We start from the raw sequence: 12,843 nt of genomic DNA on the forward strand, positions 1-12,843 counted from the left end.
CAATCAACAGTTTTATATCGTAGCGCAGTTCCAGCGAGTGGATTTTCAGGTCAAGGTCGGCAGTTGATGTATCAATCGCAGGTGTTGCGTGGTTGGTACCAACACAGCTTCCCAGGTCAGATGGGGTCGCAGGGTAAAAGCACGGTCGCAGGGATAGCTAGATAGCAACGGTCGCTCAGTCAATCAGCATTGTATGGTAGAGTGGTAATCGGGGTTTAGAGGGGACTAATTGACTGCCCAATGTGCTGGAGAACTGAGTCGGAGTGTGGAAGGAGTCGGTCAGGCCCAATTGTTTACTGGGGTAGTCAAGGTTGTTTACGTTGTGGTGGTGGTCCGCTAGTCCCGATCGGGACAGGGAGGTCTTATCGATAAGCTTAATCGTCTTATGTAATTCGTGTTTCTATCATTGACCTTCGAGAACTGGAGAGAACTGTGGCAGTTAAGCTGATCTATAAATCGTTACATTTAAACGTGAAAATGCTCTGTGGCGTCTGCAGAAGAGTATAAACATTTAGCTTGAGGATTAGCCTGAAGAGTTCGCTTTGTTGCTGACCAAGCCCCCAGTGGTTCGAGCCGCCTTCGATCCATGGTTGGAGCCAAAACAAACCGTGGATGGGAAACTATATTATTCCAGAGTGCCCAGCATGGTACAGTAAAGGGACATAACTTTGCTTCTGATGCGGAACAGCCACATAATATAGATGTCCAAATGCCAGCACAATATGGAGCTGCACACTCTGTCTCCGTGTGGAGCATCGGCCAGCGTGCCGCAATCGCCTGTGCCCTAGCAACCCCTGCCATCTCTCTCTTTTGTTTCATACCTCGGGGTAGATCAGTCGTATGGTTGATCCTAACTGACGAATCTGTGATTGAGGACTATTTCTTTTGATTTCTGTCTCGTTTATTTTCTTCTTAAGGGGGAGCCAGATTAGAGAAAATTTACAAGCGCAGCCAGTATTCCCTTGTCAGATGATATTCTTATTAGCTTTGATGACTGTGTATGGTGCAAACATTTGGCTCCTTACTAGTTTTTTTTGCATGTATAATCTATGTAAGATTTCTCGATCCGTTCTCACTCAGCATGTCACAGCCTGGAACAATAATTCACCCTCTAAAACCTGAATCCAAGGAGTTAATCAAAGGAGTTGATCAGTCACCAAGCCCTCAAACTAATTGCAGCGGATGGTCTGCATCTTCACAGCTTCCTCGCCTTGATCAATGTTGAACTTTAACTGTTGATGTATAAGGCCTAACTAAATATGGTCTTGGCTAGATGTCATCTCGGTAGGATACATGATATAATCACTTTACATACCTGGATCAGGGGCACACGCAATAGATATTGAGCCATACAGAGCTTCCACATACTTTAGAGCCTGGTGGGCAATGCCCCCCTCTCATGCCGAGACGCTAGTCAAGTAATCGCCACATTCCGGTGGGAGGTTGAAGAATTTCCAGCTACCAACGGGAAGCCTCCTGTTCGCAGATCTCTGGATGGGACCCCTTCTTGATTCTCACTGGATTTTGACAGAGCACTACACTTAGCGAGCTCCTCCCGGTGCGCAGTCTGTCAGCGTGTCTCGGTTCAAGCTCCGAGCATCTCGGGCCAAAGTACCCTTTGTCGGAAACGGAAAATTGTTTGTAGACAGGCCTTCTCCAGCCCCCTAGACAACCCTCCGTTTTTCGTCTACCTTTGCCAATTATGCAAATGGGTCAAAAAGAATATAGCTTTCCCTAATCTTGTCAGAAAAGGAAACATGTTTGCAGACATCAAATGCTTCGCCATGCGGGTCAGAAGCATAACATAGGACTAGATGCTGTCCATGATAGTCATTACGCAAACTACTCAAATAGCTCCGTAATTCCCATAGATTGAAAATATTGTGCAAGTTTGACAAGCTCAATATCGATTACCAGTACCAGTGGGCAAAATCAAATCCTTTGTCTATCTCAATTTTATATATTCTTCCTTGGTACCAAGTCACCCAACCATGGCACCATTAAAGACCCTTGCCGCCTTCCTACGGGCTATGTCTCCAGCTTGGGCTAAGCAGGTTCATTTCGATCTCGATCTCACATGGCAAAACGGTGCACCAGATGGCAATATGCGGGAGATGAACTTCATGAATGACCCATTCCCCGGACCTGAGCTTCGACTAGACCAGGGTGACGGTGACGAAGTTGAAGTAAGTTTTTGAGCATAATCTTACAGCGATCATTTATGCTGACCACTTCCAGGTTGTTGTACATAACAGCTTGCCTTTCAACATCACGGTTCACTTCCACGGTATTGAGCAGCGGAATACTGCGTGGTCTGACGGAGTCCCTGGTCTAACCCAGAAGCCCATCCAGCCTGGACATAGCTGGACATATAAATGAACGGCCACTCAGTATGGAACCTACTGGTGCCATGCTCACAGCAGGGCTGACATGGTGGAAGGTCTCTTCGGGTCTATTTGGAACAATAAGCTTTTGTTTCGAGGCCACATTTGATATGAAACACACAAACAATTATAGCCCTGGTCCCGATGTTCAGCAGCCATTCCGTCTCATCTTGAGCAATGAGCACGATATTGAGGCGATAAAGGAAGCAGAAAAGAACCCTCAACTTGTTAAAGTGTCTGATTGCCGCCATCTGACTTCTGGACAGTACCAGAAGGCAATGGAAGACAGCCGCTTAGGTGTTTTGTAAGTCAATCTCATTATTTTCTTAGATAACCAGGTGTTAACAGCGTTCAGCTGCTCATACAGTATCCTTATAAACGACCGTGGAGCAGTATTCTGTCCAGGCACTGAAATGATTTTCAATCTGGAGATTTCCTACTTGAAGACTGCTATTGGTAACCAGCCATTGAAAGACAAGAGGTAAGTTTAACCTTGTAAACACAACGTGTTCTCTGACTAATTTCAATAACTGATGCTTGCCTAATATTTATGAGACTCAGGGCAATTCCCTTCCTACCTACGAGAGCAAGTTCCCTGCTGGAGTAAGCTCTGGCTGCACCCCAACCACCGGATTGCATGAGGTTATCGGTTGGGTTAGCCTGAAGTTTATCAGTTGCCTCCTCTCCCAAATCTCTCATGTTCTCCATCGATGAGCATCCGATGTACATCTACGAGGCTGATGGCAGCTATATTGAGCCCCAGATGCTCAAAGCCTTACCATCTTCAACGGTGAGCGTTACGCCGCCATGATCAAGCTTGACAGGGTATAAAAAGACTACACTATCCATGTTTCCGACACACAGGGTGACCAGATTATTTCAGGTTTCGCTACCATGAGATACAAGGCTTTTCCAGAACACAACTCCATCTAAGCATCATGATGTGACAACGATTGCAGAAACACTTCTGCTTCTGTCATGCCCTTGGACAAGAGAGCTATCAAGCCTTATCCTCCCGTCACCAACTCAAAGTCTGTCGACCAGCTGGCCAACCTCACTATTGGCCGCGTTGGCTCTTCCTACATGTGGCCTACTTCTGGTGGTGGTTTGTATTGACATGATGGCTAACTAGGACGACCCAATCCTCTACAATATCAACGCAAAGAATAACTTGGACCCAAAGGTCACTATTCAGACCAAAAAAAAAAGCCTGAGTAGACCTTCTTCTTCAGCTAGGTGTGCGTAGCGCTCCTGCCATTCAGAGCCTCACGTTATGCACAGCACTCCAACAAGGCGTTCATTCTTGGTGTTGGCCCTGGCTTTTTCAACTGGTCCAGTATAGAGGAGGAGGCCTACGCCCAGCGTCCGGAACTGTTCCAGGTGGAGAACCCTCAGATGAGAGATACCTTCGTCACTAATGGCCCTACGGGACCGACATGGATGATTGTGCGGTGCCAGGTTGTTACCCCGGGTCCCTTCCTTTTCCACTGCCACATTGAAACACAAATGTCCAAGGGTATGGCTGTTGCTCTTCTTGATGGTGTTGATGTATGGCCCCAGGTTCCTGCTGGGGAAGACAAAAGCCATGGTGCTCAGGTTAAACTTGCTGGCCACGTAAAAACTGGTGGTCAGGGTCCTCCTGATCAAAGCGGCTCATCTTTCAAGCCCCACCCTAACAGGCCAATTCCTGGTGGAAAGCCTATGTGGCCTCCCGCACCTGAAGCTATGCCCGCTAGTCCACCTATGTCGGACTGTCTTCCCCATCACGAGTATATTGCAGTCGTTGATGTTGGTGAAGTAAACCAGCGACCTGCTCCACCTATCGGCAGAGCCTACCAGGCTCGTCGCTGGTAGGTAGCCCTTGAGCCTGGTGTTGATTTTGTACTAATATTCTGAATTTCTGAATTATTATCTGACGTTACATAGACACAGCTGCCATAATAACTATTATACGATCCAATATGTTTTATTTGCTTTATTCAGCTCAATCTTTTGTATTTCCGCAGGCCACAATCTGTTTCCGGTCATTTGGAATGCAGGCTCGGTCCGTCACCGCTCTATTATTCTGATCGCCTTCGGGAAATCGTCAGGCGGACCGCGTGCTGCAACGTGGAGATATTTCATAGGAGAGAACTTGTAATGATGACTTTCTCTCATTTTGGCGCATCCCACGTTTTTCTTTTTTCAAAAAAGGAAAAAAAAAAAAAAAAAAAAAACCTGCTTTAGTCGAGCGCTAGTACCTATGTCTCTGTATATATTATTCAGCCAAAGGCATTTCTCCCCTAGCAAACCTTGACACAGTTGACACAGTTGTACTATCCAAAGATCAAACGTTACCATAAGACAAGACTCGACCTAAATTGCAACTGTATCAAGAAAGGTAAAATGATAAATGATGCTCAATGTCTTAGAAAATAGAAAATATGTTTTGAATGCGAGTCATGACGTATGGGAAAAAGTCAGCATGATGTCTTGAGGTGATCTACAATTCATTACTAAGATTGCTGAAGATTTGCGAGTTCTTTGCCAAACTGGATTTCTGTTGCATTCTTGCATTCTTGCATTCCGATCGATAATCTACTTAGCTCTGAAATCCATCTTGTTGGGGAATAATGTGTTCCTTAGGGTACCTACATGTAAAGTATCACCCCTGTGTTTCCAGAAGTTTAAGACAAATTAATATACCTGAGATACTCTATTGAGCCTTTTGTGCATTATTTGAAAGTTCAGGCGTCCCATAGGTACATAAGAGGTCGAGGCACCTAGGGCAAGCGGATCACGTGATCCATGGAAGCTACGGCTGTAACCTTCTGAAAGCGGCGACATTTACCTGTTCAGTTGCAATGCCTTGGGGATTTCTCCGTGAATCATTACTCTTTATCCCAATAGATATGTCATGGACGGCCCAATTAGGACTCGATTCAGCTCTCGCCCCTCAAAAGCTAGCTGTCTCATCCGCAAGCAGCACTCGGGCAACCGGGAAATCGCCTCGGTTTGCCGGTACCTTGACTAATTCATGGCATAGTTCCTGTTATCCAAGGAACAGAGCTGTCAGTATGATTCACATCTATCCCTGTACAGCATTTTCCGAGCCAAGAATACTTCAGCCTCGCGAGCAGTATGGGGTTCACTACAGTAACGGTGCCACTGGTCAAACCCTATATCGATGGGCAAGAGTTCTATAGAATCCAAAAGTTCATTTCGGGATTTGCTGTTGGCTGCTTTCTTTTTCCTAAGTTTAGCCACTGGGGTTGTACCCATAGATCCATTCGAAAACAGGGAAAGAAGACTTTTTACGTTGCCCTATAGACATAGTTCATAGACTCATGATGCCTTACCATTAGCTCTGACCCACAAGGAACAAAAGTCCGTGTACCATTTTATAAAGTATCATCCCCTTCAATTCGCGCCTGAGCTGAAACATTCTTTCTTCTTTTGTAGAGTTTTGAACCAGTGATTAGGCACCTGGCTTGATTATGGACAGTCCCAGTCGTGTGTATCTCTTCGGAGACCAGACTGCGGATTTCGACTCGGGGATCCGGCGCCTTTTGCATGCTAAGAACGACTCGCTGCTGTCGGCATTTTTCCAGAAGTGCTACTATGCCTTGCGCAAGGAAGTTACTGCACTCCCGCCATCTGAGCGGCAGAAGTTCCCTCGCTTCACCAGCGTTGTTGATCTGCTCGCTAGATACCGAGAGTCCGGACCAAACGCGGCCTTGGAGAGCGCATTGATGACAATTTACCAACTGGGAAGTTTTATTCAGTAAGGTTCCCAAAACTTGCTCATGTCAAACATTGAGAATCTGGTTTCTAACTGTTTCTTAGCTACTACGGCGACTTGGGTCATGTCTATCCGTCGGGGGATGAGAACTGCATCATTGGTCTCTGCACCGGCCAGCTTGCATCTGCAGCTGTCAGCTCTTCGAAAACAGTCGGAGAGCTTATTCCAGTCGGCGTTGAAACCGTGGTGCTTGCTTTGAGACTCGGAATTTGCGTCCTAAAGGTTCAGGATCTTGTAGAAACGAACAAGTCACCAGGAGCAAGTTGGTCTGTGCTAGTTTCTGGCATGCGCGAGTCCGAGGCTCACGAGTTGATCCAACAGTTTGCGAAGACGACCGTGAGTATTTTGCTTGAAACCCTCAAATATGTATTTATCATAAACTAACGTCCCGAAGGCTTTGCCCCGTGTGTCCCAGCCTTACATTAGTGCAGTCAGTCAAAATGGACTCACAATCAGTGGCCCTCCAACATTCCTTGGCCGTTTCATTGAGATCAACCTCTCCAAGGAACACAAGCCAATGAGAGTTCCGATCCACGGCCCATACCATGCTTCTCATCTGTTTGATGACAGAGATGTTAACCGTATCATGGAATCTTGGCCCAAGGAAAAGTTCGCGAGCTATGTGCCTCAGATTCCTGTTCTCTCCTGTGAAACTGGCCATGAGCTCCAGGCAGAGAGCCTGGAGCAGCTCTTGAAGTTCTCCCTCGAGGAAATCCTGCAGCGTCAGCTTTGCTGGGACAAGGTTATTGAATCTTGTCATTCGATATTGGAGACTGCTACGACAACACGCACCTTGCTTCCCATCTCTAGCACTGCTACCCAGAGTCTGTTTAACTCGTTAAAGAAAGCTGGAATTTCCAACCTCGAAGTTGATAGCTCCATCGGCGATGTTCAAAACGACTCTGAGGCTGAGAACCGCACTGGCCGTGCTGAACAATCCAAGATCGCGATCATCGGTCTTTCGGGCAGATTCCCAGAAGCACCTGACACCGAAGCATTCTGGGACCTCTTGTATAAAGGAATGGATGTTCACCGTGAAGTTCCCGCCGAGCGATGGGATGTAAAGGCCCATGTCGATATGGAAGGAAAGACACGAAACACCAGCCAGGTCCAATACGGATGCTGGTACAATGACGCCGGAATGTTCGACCCTCGTTTCTTCAACATGTCTCCCCGTGAGGCTCTTCAGGCTGATCCTGCTCAGCGACTCGCTCTTCTGACCGCTTATGAGGCATTTGAGATGGCTGGCTTCATCCCTGACAGCACTCCCTCTACACAGAAGAACCGAGTCGGTGTCTTCTATGGAATGACCAGTGACGACTACCGTGAGATTAACAGCGGTCAGGATATCGATACCTACTTCATTCCTGGTGGTAACCGTGCTTTCACTCCCGGCCGTATCAACTATTACTTCAAGTTCAGCGGTCCCAGCGTCAGCGTTGACACAGCTTGCTCTTCAAGTCTTGCAGCAATCCACATCGCTTGCAACTCGCTGTGGAGAAATGACTGTGACTCTGCCGTAGCTGGTGGTGTCAACATCCTCACGAACCCTGACAACCATGCTGGTCTCGACCGTGGCCACTTCCTCTCAAGGACTGGAAATTGCACTACCTTTGACGACGGAGCTGATGGCTACTGTCGAGCTGATGGAATTGGCTCCATCGTTCTGAAGAGACTCGAGGATGCTCAGGCTGATAACGATCCCATCTATGGTATCATCAACGGAGCGTACACCAACCACTCTGCCGAGGCTGTTTCCATCACCCGGCCTCACGTTGGAGCCCAGTCATTCATCTTCGATAAGCTTCTCAACGAGTCTAACACCGAACCTAAGGAGATCAGCTACATTGAGATGCACGGAACTGGCACTCAGGCTGGCGATGCAGTGGAGATGCAGTCAGTTCTCGACGTCTTTGCTCCTGACTACCGTCGCGGACCAACCCAATCTCTTCACCTCGGTTCAGCAAAGGCAAATGTTGGCCACGGAGAGTCTGCCTCTGGTGTCACCGCTTTGATTAAAGTGCTCATGATGATGCGGAAGAACATGATTCCTCCTCACTGCGGTATCAAGACCAAGATCAACCACAACTTTCCAACGGACTTCCCTCAGCGGAACGTTCACATTGCTCGAGAGCCTACCGCGTGGACCAGACCCAGTGGCGGGAAGCGCAAGACATTCGTCAACAACTTCTCAGCCGCTGGCGGTAACACTGCTCTGTTGGTCGAGGACGGTCCTCTCAATGAGATCAATGTGGAGGATTCTCGGTCTACTCATCCTGTGGTTGCCTCTGCACGATCCCAGTCTGCCCTGAAGAACAACATCTCTGCTCTCGTGCAGTACATTGACACGAACAAGAACCAGTTCGATGTCAACCCGGCCAGCCTTCTTGCCAACCTTTCTTACACTACCACCGCCAGACGTATCCATCATCCGTTCAGAGTCGCGGTTACTGGATCTACACTGGATGAGGTCAGAGGCGCATTGGCTCCCATTGTCAACCGTGATAGCATCAGCCCGGCTCCTGCTACCACACCTGGTATTGGATTTGTCTTCACTGGCCAGGGCGCTCAGTATACAGGCATGGGCAGCCAGCTGTTCGAGAGTTGCTCACAGTTCCGTACTCACATCGAGCACTTTGATCGCATTGGTCAGAGCCAGGGCTTCCCAACCATTCTGCCCTTGATTGACGGAAGCGTTCCCATTGAGGAACACAGCCCAGTTGTCACTCAGCTCGGAACCACTTGCATCCAGATGGCCTTGACCAAGTATTGGACCTCTCTAGGTGTTGTCCCCACCTTTGTCCTCGGCCACAGCCTCGGTGAGTATGCTGCACTCAATGCCGCCGGTATCCTGACTACCAGTGATACCATCTATCTTGCCGGTCGTCGCGCACAACTTCTCACCGAGCAATGCAAGGTCGGAACACACGCCATGCTTGCTGTCAAGTCTTCCGTGGCACAGGTGAAGCAGCTCCTTGATAACTCTACTGAGGTGGCTTGCATCAACGCTCCTAGTGAGACTGTCATCAGTGGTGCGAGCGACAAGATCGATGAGCTGGCACAGACCTTGAGTAACGAAGGCTTCAAGGCGACCAAGCTGAAGGTGCCTTTTGCTTTCCACTCTGCTCAGGTTGAGCCTATCCTGGAGAGCCTTGCCGAGATTGCTAAGGGTATTACCTTTAGCGAGCCTACTATTCCCTTCGTCTCTGCTCTTCTCGGAGATGTTATCAAGGATGACAGCAACGAGATGCTTGGCCCCAACTATCTGACTCGTCACTGCCGTGAGACTGTCAACTTTTTGGGTGCTCTTGAAGCTACCCGCCATGCCAAGCTGATGAATGATAAGACCCTCTGGGTTGAAATTGGCTCTCATACCGTCTGCTCTGGAATGGTTAAGTCAACATTCGGCCCCCAGGCAGCCACTATGGCTTCTCTCCGTCGCCAGGAAGACACATGGAAGATTCTGTCGAATAGTCTTTCGGCGCTTTACCTTGCCGGTATTGACCTTCGCTGGAAGGAGTACCACCAGGACTTCACCGCTGGCCATAAAGTCCTTCCGCTGCCTTCATACAAGTGGGACCTCAAGAACTACTGGATCCCATACACCAACAACTTCTGTCTGCTCAAGGGTGCCCCGGCTACACCAGCAGTTGAGGCTGCTCCAGTCTCTACCTTCTTGACGACGGCAGCCCAGAAGGTTCTTGAGACAACCAGTGACTCTTCTTCGGCCATGATTGTTATTGAGAACGATATCGCTGATCCCGATTTGAATCGGGTCATTGCCGGTCACAAGGTCAATGGCGCTTGCCTTACTCCCTCATCCTTGTACGCCGATATTGCCCAGACACTCGGTGAGTATTTGGTGCAGAATTACAAGCCCGAGTGGAAGGACCGTGGTCTGGATGTTTGCAACGTGACAGTCCCCAAGCCTCTCATTGCTAAGGGTGGCAAGCAACTCTTCCGAGTCTCGGCCACTGCCAACTGGGCCGAGGAACACGCCAAGGTGCAAGTATGGTCGGTCACCCCCGAAGGCAAGAAGATCCTCGACCACGCCAGCTGCTCTGTCAAGTTCTTTGACACCAGCGCCTCTTCGAGTGAGTGGAAGCGAAGCGCCTACCTCATCAAGCGAAGCATCGAGCATCTCCAAGAGAGCACTATCTCTGGTCAGGCGCACCGCATGAAGCGAGGAATGGTTTACAAGCTCTTCGCTTCTCTGGTCGACTATGATGAGAACTACAAGTCCATCCGCGAAGTCATCCTTGACAGTGATCAGCACGAAGCTACGGCTCTCGTCAAGTTCGAAGCGCCCCCTGGCAACTTCCACCGCAACCCATTCTGGATCGACAGCATTGGTCACCTCTCTGGCTTCATCATGAACGCCAGCGACAACACCGACTCGAAGAACCAGGTCTTCGTCAACCATGGCTGGGACTCGATGCGCTGCTTAAAGAAGTTCGACCCCAGTGTTACTTACCGAACTTACGTGAGGATGCAACCCTGGAAGGACTCTATCTGGGCTGGTGATGTCTACATGTTCGAAGGTGATGACATCGTCGCTGTGTATGGTGGTGTCAAGGTACGTTGAGATTACCCAGTCATTTTGAATGAAAACCCTAACGGATACATACAGTTCCAAGCACTTGCTCGGAAGATCCTCGACATGGCTCTTCCTCCTGCCGGAGGTCCTGCCGCTTCTGCTCCTAAGCCAGCTGCCGCTAAGCGCACCCCTGCTCCCATCGATGTCCAGAAGGCGAAGAAGGGACCTGTCAAGAAGACTGCTGCGTCTACGCCCAAGTCTGCAGGACTAAGTCTCTCTGCTCGCGCCCTTGCAATCCTTGCTGAAGAGGTTGGATTGTCACCAGCTGAGATGACCGACGATCTCAACTTTGCTGACTACGGTGTTGACTCTCTACTCTCGCTGACTGTCACCGGACGCTTCCGCGAGGACATGGGGCTTGATCTCGACTCCTCTGTCTTCGTGGATCAGCCCACTGTCAAAGACTTCAAGCGCCTTCTGGCTCAGATGGGTCCTGCCGAGAGCAGCAGCGATGGATCAAACAGCGAAGAAGAAACGTCCTCTGCCGCGTCCTCGACAGATATCTCTAGTCCAAACTCCAGCGGTCTCCCGACTCCTGCTAATGAAAAGTCCATGACACATGGCACTGTCGAGCAAAACGACAGCATGAAGCAGATCACCGCAATCTTGGCCGAGGAGATCGGTGTTGATCCCGCGGAGCTCGACGGCGACGCCAACCTCGGAGAGATGGGACTGGACTCATTGATGTCTCTCACAGTCCTCGGAAAGATCCGCGAGGAATTGGACATGGATCTCTCAGGAGAGTTCTTCATCGAGAACCAAACCCTCGATGACATCGAATCAACTCTTGATCTAAAGCCCAAGCCAGTCGCTGCAGAGGCCCTCATCCTCCCCGAGCAAATTCAGGTTCAGGCCCCGAAGTCCGCCCCCAGCACTGGCATCCAGCACCCACCGGCAACCTCGATCCTCCTCCAGGGTAACCCCAAGACAGCGACCCAGAAGCTGTTCCTATTCCCAGATGGCTCTGGCTCCGCCACCTCTTACGCCACCATCCCTGGAGTGTCCCCAGACGTGTGCGTCTACGGACTCAACTGCCCATACATGCGCACCCCTGAAAACCTCAAGTTCCGCCTAGACGAGCTGACAGCCCCCTACGTGGCAGAGATCCGGCGCCGCCAACCAACCGGCCCATACAACTTCGGCGGCTGGTCCGCCGGTGGAATCTGCGCCTACGATGCCGCGCGTCAACTAATCTTCGAAGAGGGCGAGCGAGTCGAGCGCCTGCTCCTCCTGGACTCCCCCTTCCCAATTGGACTGGAGAAGCTTCCTCCCCGTCTATACAGCTTCTTCGATACCATCGGGCTATTCGGCGAGGGCAAGGCGCCTCCACCAAAGTGGCTGCTCCCCCACTTCCTAGCCTTCATCGACTCCCTCGATGCGTACAAGGCTAAGCCATTCCCTTACCAAGATGCCGACCTGTCCAAGAAGCTCCCCAAGACATTCTTGGTCTGGGCTAAGGATGGTGTCTGCTCCAAACCTGGTGATCAGCGTCCTGCGCCTGCTGAGGATGGAAGCGCTGACCCACGTGAGATGCTTTGGCTGTTGAACAACCGTACTGACCTCGGTCCGAATGGTTGGGATACCCTCGTTGGCCCGAAGCATGTTGGTGGCATTACTGTTATGGAGGGTGCCAATCACTTCACCATGACTCGCGGCGAGAAGGCAAAGGAATTGGCTGCTTTCATTGCTAAGTCAATGGCTGCCTAGGCACTGCATTTTGAATTCTGGAGGATTGGGTTTTGGTAGAAGTTTCGTTATGGGTAATTCTTTTCTTCCGGGTTCCGCTTCGCTTTTCCCACTGTTGCTTTTTCTTTGTTCATTTTGCTCTTCGGCACGACACTGTCCTTTTTCCATTCCTGTCTTATTTCTTTCAGTGTATATTTACATGACCCTGCGGCTCTATCCCATAATTGGGTTTATATTTTTAATCATTTAACTTGAATCCGAATCCAGATTGATATTTAACTTGGGAGTTCTTCTTTTCCATAGATAGCGCAATTGAAGGGCTACACTAGCTGGAACACTGTATAGCTATAGAAAAGATACAAGCACAATTCAGAAAAGAATGATATCATGTTATT

At 49.6% G+C, this 12,843-nt stretch overlaps 2 protein-coding genes across 2 annotated transcripts; both read left to right on the forward strand.

Annotated features, from left to right (window-relative positions):
- Positions 1-1,991: 1,991 nt before the first annotated feature.
- Positions 1,992-4,238, forward strand: PENARI_c002G04014 (uncharacterized protein; the record flags this gene model as incomplete). The annotated part of the gene is made up of 6 exons (XM_022627415.1): positions 1,992-2,186; positions 2,239-2,312; positions 2,392-2,688; positions 2,740-2,865; positions 3,344-3,489; positions 3,631-4,238. 6 exons carry the CDS (start codon positions 1,992-1,994, stop codon positions 4,236-4,238), a joined length of 1,446 nt encoding a protein of 481 aa, XP_022492809.1.
- A 1,622-nt stretch (positions 4,239-5,860) lies between these two features.
- pksP (polyketide synthase alb1) lies at positions 5,861-12,469 on the forward strand (the record flags this gene model as incomplete). The annotated part of the gene is made up of 4 exons (XM_022627918.1): positions 5,861-6,147; positions 6,210-6,501; positions 6,560-10,741; positions 10,796-12,469. 4 exons carry the CDS (start codon positions 5,861-5,863, stop codon positions 12,467-12,469), a joined length of 6,435 nt encoding a protein of 2,144 aa, XP_022492174.1.
- Positions 12,470-12,843: the final 374 nt, after the last annotated feature.

Source organism: Penicillium arizonense (assembly GCF_001773325.1).
Source record: "Penicillium arizonense strain CBS 141311 chromosome Unknown PENARI_contig002, whole genome shotgun sequence".
NCBI lineage: Eukaryota > Fungi > Ascomycota > Eurotiomycetes > Eurotiales > Aspergillaceae > Penicillium > Penicillium arizonense.